The 26782-nt window shown below is 44.6% G+C and overlaps 1 protein-coding gene across 1 annotated transcript in view; it reads left to right on the top strand.

Moving 5' to 3' along the window:
• LOC138591995 (titin-like) overlaps positions 1 to 26782 on the top strand; it is a 170653-nt gene that overhangs the window by 85784 nt on the left and 58087 nt on the right. The window contains 46 exon segments of the mRNA XM_069662571.1: positions 1 to 288; positions 603 to 899; positions 1009 to 1195; positions 1303 to 1418; positions 1563 to 1862; positions 2377 to 2676; positions 2939 to 3044; positions 3212 to 3408; positions 3516 to 3824; positions 3916 to 4194; positions 4829 to 5128; positions 5551 to 5853; positions 5951 to 6147; positions 6236 to 6419; positions 6730 to 7032; positions 8201 to 8500; positions 9566 to 9684; positions 9785 to 9962; positions 10101 to 10385; positions 10799 to 11092; positions 11224 to 11523; positions 11631 to 11812; positions 12272 to 12401; positions 12510 to 12700; positions 13137 to 13566; positions 14107 to 14412; positions 14769 to 14950; positions 15055 to 15184; positions 15362 to 15513; positions 15599 to 15746; positions 16566 to 16731; positions 17330 to 17481; positions 17884 to 18180; positions 18723 to 19022; positions 19637 to 19951; positions 20031 to 20179; positions 20287 to 20437; positions 20563 to 20844; positions 20932 to 21234; positions 21554 to 21856; positions 22329 to 22610; positions 23393 to 23580; positions 23732 to 23843; positions 24267 to 24569; positions 24770 to 25078; positions 26438 to 26719. Of these exon segments, the coding sequence (XP_069518672.1) occupies positions 1 to 288; positions 603 to 899; positions 1009 to 1195; positions 1303 to 1418; positions 1563 to 1862; positions 2377 to 2676; positions 2939 to 3044; positions 3212 to 3408; positions 3516 to 3824; positions 3916 to 4194; positions 4829 to 5128; positions 5551 to 5853; positions 5951 to 6147; positions 6236 to 6419; positions 6730 to 7032; positions 8201 to 8500; positions 9566 to 9684; positions 9785 to 9962; positions 10101 to 10385; positions 10799 to 11092; positions 11224 to 11523; positions 11631 to 11812; positions 12272 to 12401; positions 12510 to 12700; positions 13137 to 13566; positions 14107 to 14412; positions 14769 to 14950; positions 15055 to 15184; positions 15362 to 15513; positions 15599 to 15746; positions 16566 to 16731; positions 17330 to 17481; positions 17884 to 18180; positions 18723 to 19022; positions 19637 to 19951; positions 20031 to 20179; positions 20287 to 20437; positions 20563 to 20844; positions 20932 to 21234; positions 21554 to 21856; positions 22329 to 22610; positions 23393 to 23580; positions 23732 to 23843; positions 24267 to 24569; positions 24770 to 25078; positions 26438 to 26719 (10887 nt within the window).

The following is a 26782-nucleotide window of genomic DNA, read 5'->3' as shown; positions in this document are numbered from 1 at the left end:
AACCTCCAGAGATTCAACTGGATGTGAAGCTTCTGGCTGGTCTGACTGCAAGAGCTGGAACCAAGATCGAACTTCCAGCTGATGTCAAAGGACAGCCTGATCCCAGGGTGAAGTGGACCAAGGCCGACCAGGTGCTGCGTGCCGACGACCGCATCGCCATTGACACCCAACCAGGACACTCCAAGCTGTCCATCGCCAACACCACCAGAGGAGACACCGCCACCTACATCATTGAGGCAGTCAACGCCTGCGGACGCGCTACTGCCACCATCGACGTCAACATTCTTGGTACAGATAACAGTTCATTATTGAAGCTATAAAAACTAACTAGTGGGCCAACTGTACGTAGCAATTAGCTTTAGCATGAACACACATGCAATTAGTCGTTGCAACTTGTGAATTAGGAACTTGAGGAGCACTTTTTGCATCAGATTTTACTTGAAGATGTACAAAAAAGGACTTTTAGACAGAAAAAAAACATTCTGGATAAGCGAAAAAAAATTGTCTTTCTAAACCTTAATATCAAAATTAGTTTATCAAGCTTTAATGAAGTTGTGCCACTTACGAAATCCTAAAACCCAAATGTTTAATCTCCTCTTCAGACAAACCTGGGCCTCCTGCCGCCTTCGACATCTCCGAGATCACCAACGAGTCATGCGCCCTGGCGTGGAACCCGCCCAGGGATGATGGCGGCTCACCAATCACAAACTACATTGTGGAGAGTCGGCAGATAGACAAAGAGGAGTGGGTGAAGCTGTCAGCCACGGTGAAACACACCACCTTCAAGGCCTGCAAGCTCACAGCCATGAAAGAGTACATCTTCAGGATCAGCGCTGAGAACCAGTATGGCATTGGCGAGCCTGCAGAGCATGCACCAATCATCGCAAAGTATTCCTTCGGTAAGTTTCATTTTCACTATCGATGAAATATAATCCCCTTTTAAGAATTGATCAACAATGGTAAAATATAAATATGATAAATCACACAATATTTCCGCCCCTTTTCCAGATCCTCCGGGTCCTCCAACTAGAGTGATTCCCTCTGACATCGCCAAGGATGCCGTGACTTTGACCTGGTTTGAGCCAGATGAGGACGGCGGCAGTCCCATCACAGGATACTGGGTTGAGAAGTTTGATCCAGAGAGTGACAAGTGGATCAGATGTAACAAATTGCCAATCAAGGACACAACCTTCAGGTAATCACAGCCGTTACACTACAGGAGTAATGATGAAAATCCGTCTGAAAAATGGTTTGTATGTAATAATTAACTGTTTTCCTAACACTGCTGTCGTGTGGCTGCAGGGTGAAGGGACTCCCCACCAAGAAGAAGTACCGCTTTAGGGTTCTGGCTGAGAATCTTGCTGGACCTGGAAAACCCAGCGTAGAGACAGATCCTGTCCTCATCAAAGACCCCATTGGTTAGTCACATATCAATCAGTGCTGTTACTCTACAGGTTCAATCGGAAACAACCATAATCAATTTATTGATGATGTTTTTAAAGGAATAGAATTCAATGATTTGTATACCACAAGAGTAATAATAACACAACAATGTTCAATAGATCCTCCATGGGCTCCTGGTAAACCCTCCATCAGGGATGTTGGTAAGACCACAGCCCTGCTGGCATGGACCAGGCCAGAGCACGATGGTGGAGCGAAGATCGAAGGCTACATCATTGAGTTCCAGAAGACTGGAAGCGAGGAATGGATCCGCATCGCAGAGGACGTACCTCTGACAGAGCACCAGCTGCAGGGCCTGATGGAGAAGCAGGAGTACTCATTCCGGGTAAAGGCCGTCAACAAGGCCGGCGAGAGCGAACCCAGCGAGCCCAGTGACCCTGTGGTCTGCAAGGAGAGACTTTGTAAGTCCAAATTGGGCCTTTGGTGATGTGCAGAACAGTATTTTGTAGGAGCATTACAGACTTTGAAAACTCCAGAATATCAGCATTTAGGTTCTTACTGTTATCAAGTGGTACCTTGAGGTTGTCATGGAAATGTGAACTTCAAGGTACCAAGTGATAAACGTGACGCTGCGTCCTGAAAGCCTGTTAGCTTGTTACAACTGTTAGCATCCTTTCAACATGTTGTCATTAAAGTGAAATCTGTTTATTTTGGGTTCATAGCGCTGAAGTAAAAAAAGATTTCAGCAGACGTGTGACTTGCTTAATACAGTGATACTGCCACTCAAGGGAGACAGATGTTTGCATGAGTAACTTAAGTTATAATTGTCTGAGCAGCTTTACATTTGGCAACACTAGTTGGGATCCAATTGTTCCTCAACTTATGACACGTTGAAGGAGTAAATTATAATTAGTAAATTACAGAAATAAGTGCCCCTCCCTGTTCATTCACCCTTTTCCTGTATTCCATCCACAGACCCTCCATCTGCTCCTCAGTGGTTGGAGGTAACCAACATCACCAAAATCAACGCCGACCTGAAGTGGCAGGCTCCCAGCAGCGATGGAGGCTCGCCCATAACTAACTACGTGGTGGAGAAGAGGGACGTTAGAAGGAAGGCTTGGCAGGGTGTCGACACCACAGTGAAAGAGCTAAAGTACACAGTGACTCCTCTGAACGAAGGGTCTCTGTACGTGTTCCGCGTCGCTGCTGAGAACGCCGTGGGGATGGGTGAATTCTGCGAGCTTGAGGATGCCGTGCTCGCCAAAGACACTTTCAGTATGTCTTCAAAAGAGTTTTTCACTTTAATATACTTGCAAGTTAAAACTGAAACGAGTTTAGCTCAACAGACCCATACAGTTACTCGTAAACTTCTGTGAACTTCTGTAAACTCCATGGTAAATTCTCATTTATAATATAAATGTAAAAAATGAACAATTGTCCTTTCAACTGAAGGACTTTCACTGGTGTGTTGTTCCAAAGTAACAAAGCTACAGACAAACAGTTGGGTGGATTTTAAGTTTTGTCTTTTTCTCTGCAGCAACTCCTGGACCTCCTTATGCCCTGACGGTGGTGGAGGTCACTAAGAGACATGTGGACCTGAAATGGGAAGCTCCCAAGAGTGACGGTGGAAGACCCATAACAAAGTAAGACCACAAACTGCTCATCATCTAAATGACATGATATGGAAGGAAGTGTCAAGAAGCTTATTAATGATTGTTTTTGGGTAAAAATATCCTGTCTTTGTTCCATAAAGAGGGGGTAAGGGAAACTTTTTATTTATTTACCAAGACAAACACATTTTACTTCTCAGGTACGTGATTGAGAAGAAAGAGAAGCTGGGAACTCGCTGGCTAAAGTGCTGCAAAACTCCAGACAAACAAACTCAGTTCAAGGTGACGGACGTCGATGAAGGATCTGAGGTTCAGTTCCAGGTTCGAGCTGAGAATGAGGCCGGAATTGGAGATCCAAGCGAACCAACCATGATCCTCACCATTGAGGATGCAACAAGTAAGAGACCAGGAAATATTCAGATCAAACACAGAGTTATGGATTCTGCAAATGAATGTAGATCATTATTTGAAAGTGTAAACTAAGACATGCCCCTCTCTCACCAGGCGCCCCATCTCCTCCGCTGGAAGTGACCATCCCTGACGCCAGCAGAGAACACATCAATGTCACCTGGAAACCCCCTGCTAAAGATGGCGGCTGCCCAATCACCGGCTACCACGTTGAGGTGGCTGAGGCCCGTCCAGAGCTGAAGTGGCTCAGGGTAAACAACAGACCCATTAAGGAGCTCAAGTTCAGGATTGATGATGGAATCAAACCAGAGAAGAAGTACGTCATCAGGGTCCGTGCCATCAACTCTGTGGGTGTTAGCGATCCCTCAGAGATCTCCGACAAGGTCTTCACCAAGGACCCCGACTGTAAGCATTGACAAAACTCAAATCTAACATTCTGAAAGACGTGATAAGTCATATTTAACCCTGAGTAATAATCCTGTCCTATGGTCCCCAGGTGCTCCAACCATGGATTTGGAGGCACAGGACGTGGTGGTGGTGGAGGGTGAGAAGCTGCACCTTAACATCCCCTACAGGGCAATCCCAACTCCTAAGATGGTTTGGCAGAAGGACACGGTGGAGTGTAAGGCAGACGATCGGCTCTCCATGACGGTGGAGATGAACAACGCTCACCTGGAGCAGCTAAAATGCACACGTGCAGATGCTGGGGCCTACGCCATTACCCTGGAGAACAGTCTGGGCACCGCCACTGGGACCGTCAATGTCAAAGTCATTGGTAAGACGTCCTTCTTACACCTGTTTCATGCACTAATGTTGCTGTAAACCAGTCCAACACTGAATGAGCTAACAAGCAGGTACCATGAATGCAGACACCAATGCCTGCTAATAACTGCTAAAATAAATCAAACATTACAAGAATTTCACTGTGAAAAAACTGGAGCACAGATTTCTTGGACAGTCTGTTAGTACAATAAACCGCACAGCAAGACAGAATTTAAACAGCTGAGTTACATGGAAAATCTCCCCTTTGCATTTTGCCAGGAATATAGAAATGAGCTATAGAGACCCAAACTGTTTTTTGTACCAGGCTGTAAACATGTTTATTTCTGCTGTAAAGTTTAACATGGGGCTCTATGGGGACTGACTCACCGCTGGAGACAGCCTCAAGTGGACACCAGAGGAACTGCAGTTTATGGCACTTCTGTGTTGGCCTCTTTTCTCAGCCGAGGAGGTTGCAGCTTAATTTCTGGCCAAAAAGTTTTAACCTTTGGATTTAGATAAACTGTTCCTCTTGGGACCTGTTTAACCATGCCTGCAGCATGATCACTGTTTGTGGTTGTATTTCACCATAAACAAACAAGCAGCAGTCACTCCCTGACACATTTTTGCTCTCTTTCTGATCCCTGCAGGACTCCCCGGTCAGTGTAAGGACATCACCTCCAGCGATGTCACCAAGAACTCTTGCAAGATCAGCTGGGAAGCCCCAGAGGACGATGGAGGCACCCCAATTGTCAGCTACACCCTGGAGCGCCGTGAGGCCTCCAAGAAGACCTACATACCTGTCATGTCGGGAGAAAACGTCCTGGCCCACACTGTCAAAGACCTCTATATCAACTGCGAGTACTACTTTAGAGTGAAGGCCGTGAACAAGGTCGGAGCCGGAGAGTACCTGGAGCTACGAAATCCGGTCATCACAGAGGAAATCAAACGTGAGTCCTGGTTCAACTTTTTTGACTTTCTTATTTGTACATTACAATTTATCTTACTTACTTTTAACTCATATATTTCATAACCACAACAACTTGTACGTTTTAGAACTTTTAAAGGTCTTATTAACTTCTTAAAATGTAGTTATATTTCATGTTGGCAAAATGTTATTTCCCTTTTCACTTGTAAATGATTAAGAAAAAACATTTCTTCACATGTTTAACCAACATATTACTACAAGTAACTACAAATTCCACACTATAAACATACAACTTCATAACAACAAGTGCTGTGTTTAAAGACTTAAAACACTTTGTACACTGTGTTAACTCTTAACTGTTTATCACTGAGAAGATTCTCCAGCAGTCGTTGCCATGGAAACGGCTCAAACATTAACTGTCTGTTGTTTATATCAACGCCACAGAGAAACCTGACCCCCCCATCCAGGTAGAGGCTCGCGACCCCACATCCAAGTCCATCACGGTCACCTGGAAGGCTCCGGACTACGATGGCGGCTGTCCCATCCAGGGCTACATCTTGGAGAAGATCGAGAAGGATGGCGACCGTTATGAGAGGGTCACCCCGAGCCTGGTCCCCGGTTTCTCCTACGTGGTGACCGGCCTGAAGGAGGACATGGAGTACCAGTTCAGGGTCCGAGCTGAGAACGCTGCTGGAGTCAGTGAGCCGTCGCGCAGCAGCCAGCCCATGAAGGCTGCAGACCCTGTTGGTAAGAAATACTACAAATGAGTTAAATTCATGTATTGATCTGATGAATGTATTAATACCTTTAAAGCGTAACTTTAAACTAACTCTTTAATTTATAGATAAACCAAAGGTCACACTCCATGCCCGGGTACAGTCCGGTGTGTGCATTAAGAAGGGCGAGGAAATCCGGATCGACGCCTACATCTCCGGCTCCCCGTATCCTAAAGTCACCTGGCTGAAGAACAGTGAGGACGTCACCAAAGAGCCAACCAAGACTGTCATCCCAGTTGTGAAGAAGAAGAAGAGCAAGGCCAAGGTGTGTGTCCTCAGAGAGACTCCAGTGTCCTCAACACTTTCATACATTCCTACATTTTTGTAAAGGAATTTAAACATTTCTTCTTCAGGTTTCTGAACCGGAGCCAGAGTTTGTGACTCCCCTGCGTGAGCGTCTGGGCCTGGATCAGACCAAGAGGGGTCAGACCGCTCTGATGATCCGTGACGCCGTCAGAGCCGACCACGGTGACTTCACCATCCAGGTGGAGAACACACACGGCGTTGCCACGGCTACCTGCATCGTCAATGTCCTCGGTAAGACATAAGAAGAAGAAGAAATTGTTTAGAGCTACACATCAGGTCAAGTGTCTTACAGGTGCTTCTCAGTGCGTTTGAATGTGTTGAAACAGCTGAAAGTGGGAAACAATGACCCAAACGATTTATTTAAAACCAGAAATATCAATCCAATCAACTGAGGTTAATTATTCACCTACACCTGTGGAATCATTTTGATTTTATTAAAGGGATTTTCACATTGGAAAAGAATTCTAAAGGTTTTGCTGTATTGAAATGAAATCTCTCTGCTTTTTACTGAGATTAAACTTTGACCTATGTCCCGCCTCAGACAAACCTGGCGCTCCGATCAACTTCACCTTCGACGAGATCAGAAACACGTCTGCTGTCTGTAACTGGGAGCCTCCAGAGGACGACGGTGGCAGCGAGATCCTGAACTACATCCTGGAGAAGAAGGACAACAAAAACGAGGAGATTGGCTGGATCACCATCACCTCCACCCTGAAGGGCACCAGCTGCCCCATCACCAAACTCATCGAGGGGAAGGAGTACATCTTCAGGGTGACTGCCGAGAACAAGTTCGGCTGTGGCCTGCCGTGCATCTCTGAGCCACTCGTTGCCAAGAACCAGTTCGGTAAGTTCAGAATGAAAAACAGACGCCGCATGAAGACTGAGCTCATGTTCAGAACAAAGTGTTTCCAAAAGTCACCAAAACTTTAAACTCGACGGAAAAGGTCCAAATATAAAAACAAACCTCTAAAGATTTCATCATCATTTATTAATGTTACATTTTTATGTACATTTTATTTTTATGTAGCATTTTTATGCTACAATTTTTGTATTCAATGATACATACACTGTTATTTTTATATTTCAATAAAAATCTTGTAAAGGTACATTTGTAAAGATTTTATAAAGATATATGAAATTCTTTGTCACCGCTAAAATTTATTTACAATAAATCTAGTTACTTCAAATGTTAATATTTAATACCAAAAACAATTTGCACATTTTGGAAGTTTTAAAATTAAAGTTATAATCTCAAAGAAGTTTTGTTCTCTTTGGCGGCACCTTGTGGTGATAAACAGTAATTGCAGGAGCACACTCCCCAGATATCCACACAGTGCTGCATGTGTGACGTCCACGGTCGGCTCCGGTTGTAACTCTTGATTTTCCTGGCTGACGGTCGCTTTCCTTTTCAGACTGTTTGCTTCATCTGAGCGTCGAGTTTGTTTCTTCTTCTTTGGATTTTCACTTCTTGTTGAAGTTGTATCTGTAGTCATCCATCTTTTCTTTGTTTGTTCAGCCATAGTAGATTACTGTTTACTCGCAACACTTGCAGAGAGCGGAAAAGCAGCCGCTTAGCTCCGCCTACCCTCTCTGGCAGACCAACCACTGCTGGGTGATGGAAAACGCGTCACTAACTGGGCGCCGTCACAGACACCCAGCCCATAATAACACTATATACTGCAGATGCAAAGGCTTTCATCAGTGGGCCACAGGCTCAGTCACCATGTGTTACCTCATTCAGAGAGAGAGAGAGAGACTTACAGACATTTATTTACATGAACGTCTTTCGCGACCGTCAGCCAGTAAAATCAAGTTACAACCGTAACAAAGGGAGCCCACTGTGGACGTCTGGATAAATTGGGACATGTCCTCGGACAAATTATGTTTGTATGGTTTATTAATAACATAAGCAACATGAACATGTGTATACCTTTGTAACACCTGGTGCTCAGGGTTAAGGTCATTTAAAAAATGACACACTGAACCTCTCATCACTCACCTTCCCTCCTCAGATCCTCCCGATGCTCCCAACACCCCCAGAGTACACGAGGTGACAGCGAGCTCCGCTCACATCTCCTGGCACGAGCCGAAGGATAACGGCAGCCCGATCCTGGGCTACTGGATCGAGAGGAAAGAGGTGAACAGCAAACACTGGACCCGGGTCAATCGTGCCCTCCTCAACTCTCTGGAGGTTAAGGTTAGCGGCCTGATGGAGGGACTCATCTACATCTTCAGAGTGTGTGCCGAGAACCTGGCTGGGCCCGGGCCTTTCAGCGAGCCCACCGACCGCATCGTCGCCATGGACGCCATCCGTAAGTCCTTCAGTCTGTCAGAGTTCAGAGAGGAGGAGACACACATTAAAGGCCGTAGTGTTTCCGGAGGGCGAGCTAGTGGCCGACCACTGTGATAAGTTAATATCAGACTCTGCAGCTGTCACTGATCTGGGTTTTTTAAAATTGGCAATGTGTATGTGCACATGGATTAACACAGATTACACAACCATACCAGTGTTTGAGCTATGTTAAATGGTAACTCAGTATATTTGAACCCAGGCGCTGTTTTTACATATTCATGATCTAAATGACTCAGGCACAAAAGCTCTGGAACCTCTCCAGTGGATTGTTTCAGCCAGCAGCTACGAAACAGTCTGTTAGGCTGCTGTGTAACACCGCCTCAACTCGCTCTCTTCAAAGCCAACCGACTCCACAACAACAAAAGAGCAGCCATTACAGCCTGTTTCACTGCTGCAGGATGAACACATCTACTGGAGACACTTTTAAAACCTCTTGGTCATTTAGGTCCTAAAATAGGGCCCAAGTGTAATTCCTGGAATTACACATTAGTGCAAACTACTAATTCTCTCATGAGTTTTGTTTGATTTCCTTTTCGGGTAACCCTTGGTTTCAGTTTCACTGGATTATTACTTAAAAAGAAAGTAAAAAGGCCTGTAATTTTAGTGTGGCCTTATAACTGATCAGCACGATTAAATTAATTAGTTTAAAATGTTCGTCCTTCCGTTGGAAGGTCGGAGGTTCGATCCCCAGCTCCCTCAGGCTACATGTCAAACTGTGGCAACACACTGAACCCCAGATTGCTCCCGGTGGCATAGCCAACGGTGTGTGAATGTGATAACTGATTGGCAGTCGGGCACTTAGGTAGCAGCGTCTGACATCAGTGTATGAATGTGTGTGTGAATGGGTGAATGTGACATGTAGTGTAAAAGCAGCTTCGGAAGACTAGAAAACATATAAGGTTTGATTTTGTTCCTTACAGACCGTCTGGTGTCTTTGATGTACTGAAGGTTTTATCATGTGAAGATTAAGATACAAAGTGTAAGAGATTTCTGAGTTTACCTATTCTCTGTCCCCCTCCCCCAGTGCCTCCTGGTCCCCCCACTCCATGGATCGTGGACACTGGGAAGGACTCTGTCATCGTGGCCTGGAAGCCTCCGCTCTACAATGGAGGAGGAGACATCCTGGGATACCACGTAGAGAAGGTACAGTTACCTCATGTGATGGATGTTTTTTTGTAAAGAGACAATAAGCAGAGATCTGAGTCTTTGAGCTGTGAAGTTCACCTCTTGTTCTCACTCTCAGGTTCTGGCCGGAGAGAAGGAATGGAGTCGCAGCACAGAGTTCAGGTGTAAGGAGCTGACCTACACGGTGACCGGTCTGACCGAGGGAGCGGATTATTACATCCGCGTGGTCGCCGTCAACGATGCCGGGCCTGGAGCCCCTGGAGTTACAGAGCCTGTCACCGTCAAAGAGCCGCAAGGTATGGACCCCTGTGGGGGACCAGGGTTGGGGACCAACAATATAATCAATACTTCCTGCAGCTGCTTCTGAGGAAAGGCTTTGCAGCCAGAACAATCATTTATTGATTAACCCTTGTCTGGCTGCCTCTGTCCTTTAGAAACTCCCGCTGTGGACTTTGACGTCTCGGTGAAAAACGGCGTCATGATCAAGGCCGGTGAGTCTCTGAGGCTGCCCGCTGTGGTGACTGGCCGCCCGCAGCCTGAAGTGAAGTGGGCTAAAGACGAAGCCGACATCGACGTGGAGCGGATGATTGTGGAGACGGAGGGCAAGAATAGCTCTTTGTTCATTAAGAAGGCTGTGAGGGCAGATCATGGAAAGTACAAGATCTCTGGCACAAACAGCAGTGGGACCAAGACTGCCGAGACCAGAGTGGACGTAATGGGTCAGTAACCAATAAATCATGAAGGTTTTACTGTGAATCATACGACCTGTTCACCTGTTTGTTTTGAAATACAAGAACCGTCTGAAGGTAAACAGGAAGAGAGTCTTCTGAAGCCTTTTCATGGCACTATAGTTACGTTCATCCTTCCAGGGAACTGATGAAAATAGATTTGTTTACAATAACATGGTCAATGTTTTTAAAGACACTTACCACATGCAAGTTTTTGTGTGGAAAATGTTGTGAAAAAAATGTTAAAATTTTCCATTGGCCTTTTAAAGCTCTTTATAGCTCCATACATATTCAAACTGCTCTGGTTTCACCTTAAAGAATTTAGTTTAAAACAAACGTTATTATAAAAAGAGCTCCGAGGTCCAGTTGAACGAGAGCCTAACATCTTTCTGGTGTCTCTGCAGACGTCCCCGGGCCAGTGGTCGACCTGAAGACGGTGACAGTCACGAAGAAGAACATCATCCTCACCTGGTCCGACCCCTTGGACAATGGTGGCAGCGACATCATTGGCTACGAGGTGCTGAGGAAGGACGCCAAGATGAAGCTCTTCCGCCAACCTATCGAGACTGCATCCTGCAAGTGCGACATCCAGGGCCTGCTGGCTGGGGAGGAGTACGACTTCAGGGTCGTCGCCCGGAACAAGTACGGAGACGGAGCTCCAGCTGACCTCGGACCAATTGTGGCAGAGGATCCCAAAGGTAACTCAACCACAATGTAATCGATATATGACACTAGGTGACAATTTTATGACTAAATGTATCAGAGAAATGCCGTTGAGGATGGTCTAGTGGCCACTTGAGACAAATGTCTGCCTTTGACCACACTCAAGGTACTCCATCCGCCCCTGAGAAGCTGCACTACACCGACAGGAGTAAGGGCACTATCACGCTGGCCTGGCAGCCACCTCGCACAGATGGCGGCAGCCCCATTAGAGGATACTACGTGGAAAAGATGAGGTCAGATGGCAATGAGTTTGAAGTGGCAAATCGCAAGATCTTCACTGAGTGCTGCGGGACCATCGAGAACCTGTCGGAGAACCAGGAGTACCAGTTCCGCGTCAAAGCCGTAAATGAGGTCGGAGATGGAGATCCCTCCAAGCCCATCACCGCCAAGATCCAGGATGACGAAAGTACGAAATGAAAATCTGAGTGTTACTTAGAGGAACTTGTTTAGATGAAATGTTTGATAAGTGAAACATCAAAACACAAAAACAAATTGACACTTTTTGGTCCACAGTTGCTCCTGTTATCACCATCCTGAAGTTCTTTAAGAGCAATGCCATCAATGTGAAGAAAGGCTCAGCCATCGACATCCCAGCCGAGGTGAAGGGTCTTCCTCTGCCGACGCTCAAGTGGATGAAAGATGACGTGGCAATCGAGGAGCCCGATGGAGAGAAGATGACGATGGAGACCGAGGAGGTGAGAACTGATTCACAAACTACCAATGCTAGTCCTGATATTTACGTGATATGTAGCAGAGAACTGAACATGTGTACATAGCACTGTCAGTGGATTCAGTGAACTCTGCCAGGTTGGTTTGAATGATGTTGGACTTGAGTGAACTTTGACACATTCATTTCCACAGTTAAGACAACAGCAAACACTTTCATACTTCCTGGTGTGACTCAATGACTTCATGACATTAAAAGTTCTGGAACCTTCACACTCATTGTTTCATGGATCTGAAACAGCATCAGAAACAACTCAAGGGCCCGATCAGACAGAGCGCGTTTTGCAGGCTGTAAAACACGAGGCGCACCGCACTGCATTTTTTTGTTGAAGTCTACGGTTAAAAAAAAGGGCAGGAAGAACACAATGAAACTGCCTGTTGTATGAATTGCGACATATAAATAATGAAATATGACTCCTCATATGTAGGTCACCCGGACGACCATGAGGTCTAAGATCGCCATCCCAGAAACCATCAGGCAGGATAAGGGCAACTACAAGCTGGTGGCTGAGAACTGCCACGGCAAAGCTCATCACACCATACGAGTGGAGATCCTCGGTAAGACATAAAGAGTTTCAACTCTTTGAAGTCTGAGATAGCTGTGATGAATAAATCCAGTTGGAAATGTTAAAGTTCTTATCATCTAACCCAAGCCTGTGTTTTCAGACCGTCCTCTTCCTCCAAGGAACATTGTGGTCTCTGACATCAAAGCTGAGTCGTGCTACTTGACCTGGGATGCCCCTGAGGACAATGGTGGCAGTGAGATCACCAACTACATCGTGGAGCGCCGCGATGCAAGCAAGAAGAAGTCCGACTTCGAGGTTCTGACCATCAACCAGATCGACAGGAGATATGGAGTGAGTCCCGGAAACCTGACTCAAACCACTGGTTCAGCTTACATTAAAACTTGATAGAGCGACCCATTTAGATAATGGTGATACAGTGAGGTAACATTAATCAACACAGAGGGGAAATCAATCATTTCAAATTTTAGGGTGAAAAGATATTTCTTGTTCTATTCAGTAATGAAATTAAAAATGGTCAATAATGTAGATTCCTGTTGTTTTCTTATCTTCAAAATGCTTTAAACTAACTGATGTAAAAATCATGTGCTCACAAAGTCCTCGTTCCTTTTTATAAAAGGTCTTACACAGACCATTATCCATTATCTTACAAATAACAAACAATGCATAATGGAAATAATCAAAATAAAATGTATGTTTATTATTGTATTATTACTATTAATGTCTTCAGAGATAAATAATACTGCCCGTCCCTGTCTGGTTTTTCCAGGTCTACAAACTGAACCTGAACGGAGCCTACCAGTTCAGGATCAAAGCTGAGAACAAGTGCGGTGTCAGCGACGGCTGTGACTCTGAGAAAGTCCAGCTCCGGGATCCCTTTGGCCTCCCGGGACCTCCTCGTAATCCCAAAATCATTGCAGCCACAGAGACCACCATGACCCTTACCTGGGATCCTCCTCTAGACAACGGCGGCTCTACCATCCAGGGCTACTGGCTGGAGAAGAGGGAGCGGGGCGCTGTGTACTGGGGGCGTGTCAACCGTGCTCCGGTCACCAAACCAGCCGTGAAGGGTCTGCAGTACACCGTCCTGCGGCTCATCGAAGGAACGGAGTACCAGTTCAGGATCGCTGCCTGCAATGCAGCAGGGGTGGGCCCACCCTCCGAGGCCTCCGAGTGCCGCTTCGCTGTCGATCCATGCAGTGAGTACTGCTTCCTATTGATGCCATTTCTGTTTGTTCTGCACTGTGAGACTCCATGTATGTGTGAACCTACCACCTGAAGCCAGCAGGATCATTCAAACATACTCACCACAGTTTTGCCCTTAGCAGCAGCCCTTAGACCCCCAGTATCCATGGCCAAGATACTGAAGCCAAACTGCAAAGGGTGAATGCTGACATTTGGTGTAAAGCAGGTTGAGTGGACTTAGAAAGGCACTATACTAGTGCAGTACATTTCCCATTGGTGTTTTCAGATGGATCTGACCGACCTTCATTAAAACAGCTAATAATGAACAATAATCAAAATGTTACATCCTTTTTTCTGCAGATACAACCAATCATTGAGGATCAGATCGAAGCTTTTGGTTCCATTCATATAAAAATCATGAATTAGTTCAAACGGCCACTGTCTGAATTTGTCTTATTCATTTACAATCGCCCGGAGGTTTGCCTGATAACAGATGACAAAGAGTTATTAACATGATGAAGACTGACCTCCGACCCCCTCTGCTCCTCTCTCAGACCCACCGACCCCACCTGGATCCCCCGAGGTTAAAGACAAGACCAAGAGCAGCATCACGCTCGGCTGGAGCCCGCCTGACAGAGACGGCGGCAGCCCTGTCAAGGGTTACATTATTGAGGTCCACGAGGAGGGCTCTCCTGACTGGAGGAGGGTGAACCCTGCCGACAAGCTTCATCCGTCCACCGAAATCACCGTCCCTGACCTGAAAGAGGGCAAGAAGTGCAAGTTCAGGATCTACGCTGTGAATGCTGCCGGAAACTCTGAGCCTGCCAAGACGGGTGACATCCTGGTCCAGGACATCCTGAGTAAGACTGACACAGCAGTCCGCCTTCATAGTTGCTTCTGTTGAATATGATTTTTTTATGATGTTTGAAGCACATCTTTGTGGTAGTACAGACTGTTGACAGCTTTAAATCAGTGGTTAATAAAGGTATCCCACAAGATTCAGGATTAGGACCCCTGCTTATTACTATAAACATAAATAATGCTATCTATATGATACTGCTACGTATGTCTTTTGATGATCTCCATCACTCCTCTTTTATGATTGAATTAAACACAAAATTTGTCTCCCTTGTAAAACAGATCAACATCTGATTGAAGCTTATAAAGGTTGGTCACCTGCACAGAATAAATATATCACACGTTTTTTGTTCTCTAGTCGAGCCGACAGTGACTCTGGACGTGAGCGCCCACGACCTGCTGAACTGCAGAGCGGGAACGACCATCAGGATTCCCGCCACCATCACAGGACGACCTGTTCCCAAAGTCACCTGGACCTTTGACGGAACCGCTGAGACTGAGAAGAAGAATGAATTGCACACACTGCCCATCGACTCCGAGGTCAGACTGCTAACACTTCACCTGACTGTAGAGAGTGCTTATGATGTTTTCATTTTAACATATAAAAGAGAGATTTCTGACATGACGCTGGTGTTACCTCTCAGATCCACTCCACTGACACAACATCTGTGATCGTGATCCCGGAAAGCAAACTGAACCACAGTGGCCGATACATCATCAATGCTGAGAGCCCTGCCGGACACAAGGTGGTCAAAGTCCGAGTCAACGTGCTGGGTACGGAAACATGGTTTGGTCATGGTCAGAGGTTTTATTTGTCACATTTGATACCAACAGGGTGTTGCAGCAGACTTATGAGGAACAATAACAATAAGACTGAAAGGGGTTAAAGATTTCGGTCATCTGCCGCTGTGCATTTTCTGGTCTTTGATGTCTTGTGTTGTTGATTGGCAGACCTGCCCGGACCTCCCAGAGACCTGAAGGTCAGTGATGTGACGAGGGGAACCTGCCGGCTGACCTGGAAATCTCCAGAGTGTGATGGAGGAGAGAGAGTGAAGAGCTACTTCATTGAGAAGAAGACGGTTGAGGGCAAAGCCTGGACCAAGGTACATCCCCACCTCTCTCAACTGCCGCTGTCACATAATCTCACAGTATCAGAACCAAACCCTGACTCTGATCTGGTTCTTCCAGGTCAACCCTGCCTGTGCTGCTCAGTCCCTGGTGGTTCCCGACTTAATCAATGGTCAGGAGTACCTGTTCCGCATCAAAGCTGAGAACCGCTTTGGGTTCGGCCCGTTCGCTGAGACCCCCGAGGGAACCAGAGCCAGAGATCCAATCCGTACGTTGGCTTTCTGTTATTATCTGTTCTCCTGTCCTTTCTGCAGGTTTACAGTCATTCGTCGTTTCACACACAAAACACGTTGATGTTAAGAATTGTGTATTGCTAAACCAGAGCAGTGGTGGAATGTAGTATGTTAAGTCAAATACATTACAAAGAGTATTTCCATTATGCTTCCTAACTATTACACTAAAGTTATGGTTATAAAATACTTGTATTACTATAATTGCTTTTATACATATTAAACACTTTACAGACTTCACTAAGGGCTGGGTGTAATTTAGACCATAACTTCAGCCTACTGTCAGTCATCAACTATTTCAGCTGGTGCGACCCTGAAGATGTTAGAGCTCATAAACTCAGACTGAGATCAAAACATTTAAACTTGAGCAAAGCTGGTGCAGCCCAGAGAGAAGGCCTTCTCTTCAACAGTATTTTACCATATTCTCCTCGCTCCTCTTAAGGGGCTCTGAGTACGTCTTCCACTGCTGTACAATGAGTCACATTCGTTGACCAACACAAAAAGGGTCCAAGGTTTGGACGACTTCTGTTTTTATGAATTATCTTCCAATTTACGCCGATTTTACCATCAGACATCAAAACTGTATCATAACATTTCAACCTCACTCAATGTACACTACAAAACTTGGTTAAGAAATCTATTCACGTATATTGATGGACCCGGAACTCACTTTTAAACAACACATTGATTATGCTATAGACCAAATTATGGAAACAAATTGTTCCCAGACTAGCCGCAAATCTTCATATCTCACGTAAGACTTTGTGTGATCTCACATTCATCTTTTATGTCTGCAGATCCTCCTGATCCTCCAACCAGGTTGAAGATCCAGAGCGTGAGGAAGGGCATCGTGACTCTGACCTGGAAGGCTCCAAAGAACGATGGTGGCTCACCTGTCACCCACTACAGCGTTGACCTGCTCTGCTGGGACGCAAGCGGCACCCAGAAGGAGTCCTGGAGGAGGTAAACCTTCACTTGTGAAATCTATCTGCCCACTGCTCCCTGAGAGCCCACCTGGGAACTGACTCGGGCTATGATCTAAATTAGATTCTGAAAAACCCATTCAGGTACATTTCTGCTGATGTCTGGGTTTGGGTTGGCGCCCTTTCCCTTTTTAGGTCAGTTTGGGTCTGCAGCATTTTGGATGGGTTCTTTTTTAAAGATCACTTCTCACTTCATGTCTATGAACAGATATGTGATTCTTTGTTTCACAAGCGTATCTGGTTTCTCTTTTTAAGTATCATTCTCCAAACACAATTCACAGGCTTTATGCAGGAAAATGATCCCTGTGTAACGTAAACGAGGCCAACCTCAGCAGCTCTAAAGCATCTATAAACAGAGATTTACCTGTGAAGTGCAGACAACAATCCAGCTGTGACACAGTGTAAGATTGTCCTGTGGCCTTCACCAGTCAGATGGTTTGAGTCCCTCCTGTCTCCATCGTTGCTTGTGTTGTATCAACTCTCAGATGTACGGCGCTTTGGACAGAAGCGTCTGCTACATGAAACTAACATTGTAAGCTCCTTCCTCATTGTTTCTTTCTCAATGATGTGCCCTTCAGGTGTAACAGGAGAGACGTTGACACCACCAGGTTTAAGGTGGAGGACCTGACGGAGGGAGACGAGTACGAGTTCAGAGTGGTGGCGTACAATGCCGCCGGAGCAAGCCGACCTTCAACCACAGCAGGACCCATTGTGATTCAGGACCAGACCTGTAAGACCAGAACTCTCAGCTTATCTAAAAGACACTGTGATTCTGAATTATGGGACATGTATGATGCAGTGTTTAAGATTAAAGTCCAACTGCTGTTTGGAAGTGAACCTTAAATATCAGCACCCCAACAATTATATAGTCTTTCATTTTTGTCACAGTTGTTAAGATTGTGCAGATTATTAGACATAACATTTCAATAACTCATCACATTGTAAGGTTTGTGCGGACTTATTGCCCATACTGACATCTGAGCTCAAAGTTCTGAAAGCTTCCAGTCAATGTTCTTGATGTATATATAGTCAGTATGTATAGTCAGTGAATGTCAGCCTGTATTAGGACCCATAGGACTTCAAAAGAGAGACAGCTAATTTAATGGCTCATAAACCCTTTTTTCTGCTGTAGGTGCTCCTTCCATCGAGCTGAAAGAGTTCATGGAAGTCGAGCAGGGCTCCGACATCAGCATCGTGGCCAAGATCCGCGGCTGTCCTTTCCCCACACTCACCTGGTACAAAGCTCCACCCCACAAGTCCGACGACAAGGTGGAGGTTCAGTACGATGAGCACATCAACAAGATGGTGTCGGACGACAGCTGCACACTGCTCATCCAGCAGGGCAAACGTCCTGACACCGGCCTGTACACGCTGGTGGCCTCCAACAGCCTCGGCAAGGCCTCCAAGGAGATGAGGCTCAACGTGCTGGGTGAGAACAAAAACATCCGAGCTGCAAATGCTTTCACGTTTTAGTGGCTGAGAGAAGGAGGTCATTTATAACATCATCTCATGTCATGATCACTTTATCCACTATGTCTTTACACTCATTAAACAACATCTGGAAAACAGTCTTTATTCACCAAGTCAAAAGAGGAAGAAAATTAAGACACAATTCTTTATTGATCCCAGAGGGGAAATTTGAGTGCAAATTGCTCTTTACCTTTTATTTCTGTGATCTAGTCTTTATTTTTTATATGTACCCCTGATGATTCATCCCTCTTTTAAATAACTACCAGTTGTCATTGCTTGCATTTTATTTTAAATATATATTTGTATCTGCTTTCCTAGCTTTACTGAGGATTAAAAAACCCTTAACACTGTGCGTGCCGAAGTTAGCAGCAAAAACACTGAACAGATAAAGCAGAATACAAATGATATGTAAAAACCAGATATCACAGTGATTTATGGGTGTGGATAAACTATATGAATCCTGTCTTCTTGAGCAGTTTTTCTTTCTCCTGGTTCTTTCAGGCCGGCCCGGTCCTCCCTCTGCTCCCATTAAGTTTGAGGAGATCGGAGCTGAAAGGATCACATTATCCTGGCTGCCACCAAAGGACGATGGAGGCTCCAAAGTTACAAACTATGTCATCTGGAGACGCGTCGCCAACAGGAAGACCTGGGTGCCCGTTACCAACGAGCCCAAAGACCGCATCTGGACAGTGGAGAACCTGATGGCAGGACACGAGTATGTGTTCCGCATCATGGCCCAGAACAAGTACGGAGTCGGAGAGCCGCTGGACAGTGAGCCCGAGGTCGCCCGAAACCAGTACAGTGAGTCAAAGCTTAAAAATGGAACACCAAATATAATGTAAATATAAGTGTTCTTATATATACGCAGCGTTTTTGTCATCAGCGCAATCTCATTATCTTAGACTACAAACCTGGTTGGAAATCTTTAATAAGAATGTTTATTTAGGTGAAACATCACACAGGTTTCTTCATGCACAGTACAATAAAACAGGAGAATTACATGATGCATCATTTCAAGATAAAATAAGATTTATACATTTTAAAAGTACCATTAATTAAATATTAAATTAAATATGGTAATAGAGCAGTTTTCTGTAGTGATTTAGTTTGTAACATATGACACTACTCTAAAACTACTAATAAAAGTCATCATGAACAAGGTGAATGGCAGGTGTATCAGACAAAAGAGCAATTAAAGAAGCACGTCTAGGTTTTGAAATGCACTTTTTTTGTTCATAGTTCATAAGAATGTTTGATGAAGGCTCACTGGTCAAAGTGTGTTTGAGTATGTATACAGGTATATTTACAGGTAAAATATTAACCCTTAAGTGTGTGATTTTTGGTGCAACAGTAAACTGAAGTTGCACTATTACAAGGTCAATATTTTAATCATCCAATCTTTAACGTTTCTGCAGCTGTCCCCGGTCAGTGTGAAAAGCCGACCGTCACCAACGTCACCATGGACTCTATGACAGTTAACTGGGAGGAGCCTGAGGATGATGGCGGCACCCCGATCAACGGCTACTGGCTGGAACGCAAAGAGACAACAGGCAAACGCTGGACCCGGGTCAGCCGCGACCCCATCCGTCCCATGGGTATGGGGGAGTCGTTTGTGGTGAGTGGACTCATTGAGGGCTCCCAGTACCTGTTCAGAGTCTCTGCCATCAATGCTGCTGGAATTGGACTTGCCAGCCCCCCCACTGACCCCAACTTCGCCAGAGACCCCATCTGTAAGTTCACACAATTAAATCACACAAATTTTAAATCCACAGAGCAGGATTCTAACCACTGATTTGTCACTTCCTCTAGCCCCACCCTCTCCTCCGACTCCGAAGGTTTCTGATTGGACGAAATCCACAGTGGACCTGGAGTGGATCCCTCCTTTAAAGGATGGAGGCTCCAAGATCATTGGCTACTGGGTGGAGTACAAGGAGGAGGGTACTGAAGCCTGGGTCAAGGTGAGAAAAATCCAGCCCTAATATTTTACAGTATCACTGACAAAGGGGTATGACTCTGTGAAAAAGCGCAATTGAAACTTCATATTGTGTGTTGTTGTGTGTTTCAGGCCAAGGAGACCGAAACCCGTGGCACCCGGTTGGTGATCACAGGTCTGAAGACTGGCGGTCAGTACAAGTTCAGGGTGATTGCCTTCAATGCTGCAGGTAACGGTGAGCCAGGAGAAGTTCCAGAGGTGCTCGAGGTCAACGACAGAACCAGTAAGTCTGTCTGAAAGTCTAAGAGGGTTACAGGTCACATAAACATCACAGCCTCTCAACAATGTGACCATTTACCTCTTGTTGTTGGAACCAGCAGACTGTAAGGTTGACTTTCTTTTCCCCAGTTGCTCCTGAGGTAGACCTGGATGCCTCAGTGAAAGAGAGGATGGTGGTCCATGCTGGTGGTGTGATCCGTATCATTGCCTATGTGTCCGGCCAGCCGTCCCCGGAGGTGACCTGGGGCAGAGACGGAGCTGCGCTGCCTCCTGAAGCCAAAGTGGAGACGACAGCCATCAGCTCCTCTCTGGTCATCAAATCCTGCATCAGGAGGCACCTTGGTGTCTATACACTGACGGCCAAGAATGCTGGAGGAGAGAAGTCCAAGAAGATCACAGTGGAAGTTCTGGGTAAAATACTGTTTAAATGTTACAATAACACAGCATCATCAGTCTTTGTGTTTGGATTTTTGAAAATACATTTCTGTTGTACCTCAGACGTCCCCGGGCCCGTCGGCATTCCCTTAATCGCAGAGAACCTGAGCATCGACTCCTGCAAACTGAATTGGTTCTTCCCTGAGAATGACGGTGGTTCTCCCATCAGTAACTACATCATTGAGAAGCGTGAGGCTGAGCGTAAAGCCTGGACCTCATTGTCCTTCACCGCCAGCAGACAGAATGCCATAGCTCAAGGTCTCACCACTGGAAAGTCCTACTTCTTCAGAGTAGCTGCTGAGAACGCTATTGGCATTGGACCCTTCGTGGAGACTGCAGCCGAGATGATTGTAAAGGAACCAATCAGTGAGTTTAGTAAAAGAATCTCTGATGGTCTGAAACATTACTGCTGTAGAGATGTAAAGACCAAGAGGCCTCTAGAAAAAAGACATCTGTATAAGAATAAAGTGAAAATGCAAGTATTAAAGTCTGATTTAAAAGTCAGGGAATGAAGTCAATACTTTAATATGTGTTGTTTGAATGTGTTTCATGAAAAATCTCATTTCTAATAAAGCAGCAGTTTCAATTAAAGTCATGTTTTTGAGGACAGAAGATTTTACACAATCATCCCAGATTTCCCATCTGCAGATATAAAGAACATGCTTTGTGTTAATGCTCCCCTCAGGTGTACCTGACCGCCCCGAGGAGCTCGAGGTCACCAAGGTTACCAAAGATTTGATCAGCGTCACGTGGAAGGCGCCCAAGTTTGATGGGGGTTCAGAAATCACCATGTACATCCTCGAAGCTCGTATGATTGGCAAAGACAAGTACACAAGACTGACAAAGGAGAAGCTGATGGAGAGGAAATACACCTACGATGGCCTGAGGGCGGGAGACACCTATGAGTTCAGGGTCATAGCTGTCAACGAGGTTGGACCCAGCAAGCCATCATTCTGCACCAAACCAATCACCTGCAAGGACGAACTCGGTGAGGTCTTATTAACTTGACCAGCTGTTTTGTAGGTTTTAAATTAATTTTAGATTTGTTGGCAGCAACTTCCTTTAGTAAATTGCTAAAAAAAAAAAAAGAAACAACCTGAAATATTTCAGCTAAAATTTGAAACAGTGTTTAATCTTTGCGTCAAAAATGGGACAATTAATTTCTTTTTTTTTTAGAGAAAAACACTGAATCATCAGTAAAGAGCAAGACAGATAAAACTGCAACATACCAATCATTGTCTTGGCGAGGGGACTGAAAATAGATTTATTTATTTATGTACCTGAATAAATACATGAAAACAATTATCAAACAAGGAAGAACACAGCAAACTAAAATATATATAAAAAGTTTTTCATGAGACTCCACAAGACCGCTTGTCAAATTAAAAAAAATAGAAACATCAAGAGGTTCCACTATGAGTCACTTCATCTGACTCTGTCTTAATCTTCCTTTATTACAGAGCCCCCGACTATTGAGCTGGATTTCCGTGATAAGATAATCATCCGTGTGGGTGAGAGCTGCCTGCTGCAGGGCCGTTACACCGGTAAACCCTCCCCGTCCATCGCGTGGTACCGAGACGACGAGGAGCTGAAGGCTGACAAACATATCATGTTCAAGAACACGCTGACCACCATGTCGCTTGGCCTGATGAAGGCACAACGCGAGCACAGCGGTAGATATGTGGTCGTGGTGGAAAACAGTACTGGTTCCAGAAAGGGAGTCTGCAACATCACTGTTGTTGGTAAGTTGGCAGAACTCATGAAGAAAATATGGGCTTTAACAGTCTAATTCAACGTATTCATTGAACTATACTGGGAAGAAAAGGGGTTAGACATTAGACCACTTTGGGGCACCACACATTTGCCATGTCATGTTTACCCATCAGTACTTAGAAAATATGTACATTTGAAATATATGGATAGCTCCACTCATTTAAAATCCCCATGCAGCTAAAAAAAAGTATTTATTACGATAATTGAGGAATATAAAAATGTCTTTCACCGAAAAAAACAGGGTTCTGAGACGGAATTACCGCAGTGTCATCAGCAAACAGTAGATGTAACAAATTAAACATTTAGATAAAGAGTTGAAGGAGCCATTGACCTCGGTGCGATACCACAGGGCATTGTGTTATCCATTTACCTTGAAAGTCAACCTTGTGGTTTCATTAAAATTTGAGTCTGTTGGGTGTGGATTGGGAAACATTTGAAATGTTTAGATACCAGTGTTGATATGTTACAGAGCGATGGACAACGTAAAAAAAAAAAGCCAGTATCATCAGCAAAGAGCAATACGGATGAATATGAAGCAACTTAATTATTGATTTTGATGAAGGAATATAAGAATGGACCCCTTTAGGAAACCATAGGTCATTTTGCAACTCATTTCATTCACAAATTGTTCCTGGCTGAAGCAGACTGAAAATTTGAAGAGAAAAGTTGCATACGAGTTCTTCTGGATAAAGCAGGTATTGGTTAGTCACAGCATCAAAGATTCCTAATTTGAGTCTTTTCTTCCTTGCAGACCGTCCTACCCCTCCTGTTGGCCCGGTGGTGTTTGACGAAGTGCACAGGGAGTACATGGTCATCTCCTGGAAACCTCCTCTAGACAGTGGCGGCGTCGACGTCTCCAACTACATCATCGAGAAGAGAGACACCAACAGAGACAGCTGGACCACAGTGACATCGGCCAACACCAAGACCACTTGCAAGGTGAGTCCAGTTGGTTTGCCAACAAAAATTCAGTCAGCTGTTATTGTAAGGATTCTCAGTATTCCAAAGATTGACCCGCATGTGCAAATTGTTCTCTTTGGAGTGGGTGGGTGAAGTTGAGAGATATTTTCATGTTATTTTTTGGTCTCAGATCCCCAAGCTTACAGAAGGCAGGGAGTACATCATGAGGATCTCTGCTGAGAACATGTACGGTATCAGCGACCCTCTGGAGTCCGAGGAGATGAGAGCCAAAGATCTGTTCAGTACGTTCTCGCTCACACCCACATAACACACACATTTCTTCAGTCTTTTTTAAGGTTTTAATTTAGCTTAAGGTTTCCATTAAGAATGTACGATTACCGATTACTACCATATATAGTGACTCTTGTTTTTTCTCTTCTTTGCCATTTTTCTTATGCTATTATACATTTCTGACATGAGGTTTCACAGGTAGAAAACAAGTAATTGCTGAGATACTCTGTGTGCCGGCAGTAGGCCAGTGAAGTTACAAAGTTATGTCACACTTGACATCAAGATATTAATTTAATTTAGAGATCAGACTTTAAACTTTTATTAACAGATGAAACATCAAAAAAGTTTTTGTTCAGAATCAGTGCAGTACAGTGCATTGAAAACAGACCCACGAGGAGCACTGATAACCCAGGTTTTCTTCTCTCCCTCTGCAGGAGTCCCTGAGGCCCCTGACATGCCAACAGTTAGGGAGGTGTATGCCACCAACGCCCTGGTACTGTGGAATCGTCCTCGCGATGGTGGAAAGCCCATCACCAACTACATTCTAGAGAAGAAGGAGCCCACAGCCAAGAGGTGGTCCAGAGCCACCAGAGACCCGCTTTACCCCAACACACAGTACCGAGTCCAGGACCTGGTGGAGGGCTGCGAGTATGAGTTCAGAGTGATGGCTGAAAATGAGCTGGGAACTGGAGACCCTAGTGTCCCCTCCAAACCCATCCTCGCCAAGGATCCTATTGGTCAGTATGACATAAAAATCATGGGAAATTATCATCCATACTTTATACAATATTTATTGTACTCTTTTGCTATTCCTATTTTGATCATTGTTTGTGTTCCATGGCAAAATGTTCATGTGCCTTTCTGTTCTGCCAGGGTTGCCCCATTTGATTTCTTTTTTCTTTTTTACATATAATTCTCTGATATTCTCTCCTTACAGTGCACCCAAGCCCACCAGTGACCCCCGAGGCCTATGATAAGACCAAGGACTCTGTCAGCCTGAAGTGGAAGATGCCACGCCATGACGGAAAGGGCAGAATCTTCGGCTACCTTGTTGAGTACCAGAAGCCAGGCGCTGTTGAGTGGACTCAGGCCAATGAGACACCAGAGCAGTGCCCTGACCTACACTACGTTGTGACAGGCCTGACAGATGGACAGGAGTATGCCTTCAGGATCTTTACTGTGAATGCTGCAGGCAAATCTGAACCTGCTTATGTGAAGGAGACCATCAAAGTCCACGACAGACTGGGTAAGGTGTTTCTATAAGTATCTATTATCTATGGCATCTATGATGGATGGATGGATGGATGGATGGATGGATGGTGTTGTGGCAAAAAGTTCCACAAACTCCCTCATCTGCAACTTAATTTCAATCTCTAATATATAATAAAACATGGTTGAAAAACTCTTAAAACTAGGTTATAAAAGTTGGTTAAAAAACTCTTGAAAATATAATCAAAGTCTTCAAAAAATCAGACAAGCAAACACTAGAGACTGGCAGAATCTGATGCAAAAAGAGTTTATTCCCGTATAAATAAAAAGAAACAAAACCAAGTTCATCCGGATGAGACTGCCCACGGGTCAGCTGCTCGGGTCTTATATACTCTAAGCCCCTCCCTCGCTGGGCTTCAGCGTGCATCAACACCTGTTGGAGCCCCCCACCCTCGCTCTTGCTCTCTTCCCTCAGTTGGTTTCCTCTCAGTTTTGCCTGACCCATTTCCAACTTTTCCGCAGGACTCTTCTTCACTCCAGCCAATTATGCGCGTTCATGCACTGTACAACAGAAAAGGAGGGGCTGGGGGGGACACGTGTTTTTCTTGGCCAGCTGCCAACCCTGCACCTGGCTTTCATACTGAGCCCAGCGAGTTTCTCAGCTTAGGATTCTATATTTAGAGTTTTAACAATTTAGATTATGAAAACTTATTATAAAACATTAGAATATAAAACCTTAACTATAAAACATTTGACTGTTAAACCTCAACTATAAAAAACTTGACTGTAAAACTTTAACTTTAAGACATTTGACTGTACAACTTTAACTTTAAGGCTTTAGACTATAGAAAAGTTAACTTTAAGACATTTTAACTATAAAAACTTTAACTTTAAGGCATTAAAACATTTAATTTATAAATCTTATGGATATATAACTTCAACTCTAAAACATTTGATTATAAAGCTTCAAAAATTTTTCCAACATTCCCTCCTGTGGGACTGGAAAGTCACATACTAACAATTTTAAGTGATCATCAAGACGATCAATATCACTCATTACAAATGCATCCTTCAGGCAAAAGTCTTTTCAACAATGGATAGATAGATAGACTGGCATGCACAAATAGTCTTGTTAGCTGCAATTTTGTAGCTATTGTACTTTGGATCAAGGCTAAGAATAAAAATAAATAAAAAATATTTACGTACAGGTGATCATGTCTCTTATTATTTTTATTGACTATTTAGTCAGCAATCCTGTTCCTAACAAACTTTTATGTTCAGTGTTTTTTCAGGGTTGTTTTCCTTTTTTACATGTTTACATTTTTTTGATCATTAATACTCCAAACTTCTCTTTTACATAGTAAATTTACTCAACATATTTATGTTTCTTCCACAGAGGAGCCAGAGTTGTTGTTGGATGCAAACATGGCACGTGACCATCTGGCCATGCTTGGAGCTGATATCACCCTGAGCGCCACAGTTAAAGGTGTGCCAACACCAACTGTCAGCTGGAAGAAGAATGACGGCGACGTTCCTGCTCACATCACTGTAGCTGTCACTGCCACAGGCAGCAAAGTGTTTATCCCCAAGTGTGTGCGCCCAGACTCTGGCAACTACACCATAACTGTAGAGAATGCTGCTGGAAAGAAATCAGCAACAGTGGCTGTGCTTGTGCTGAGTAAGTCAAAGGTCCACAAACTAAGCTCCACTAATATAGGACTTGGTCTTGATCATGACGATT

Source organism: Semicossyphus pulcher, unplaced genomic scaffold (genome assembly GCF_022749685.1).
Source record: "Semicossyphus pulcher isolate SPU_LCO1_2020_fin unplaced genomic scaffold, fSemPul1.0.p SCAF_15, whole genome shotgun sequence".
Classification (NCBI taxonomy): domain Eukaryota; kingdom Metazoa; phylum Chordata; class Actinopteri; order Labriformes; family Labridae; genus Semicossyphus; species Semicossyphus pulcher.
The sequence above is the reverse complement of the archived record's forward strand: the minus strand, read 5'-3'. Positions and strand labels throughout refer to the sequence as shown.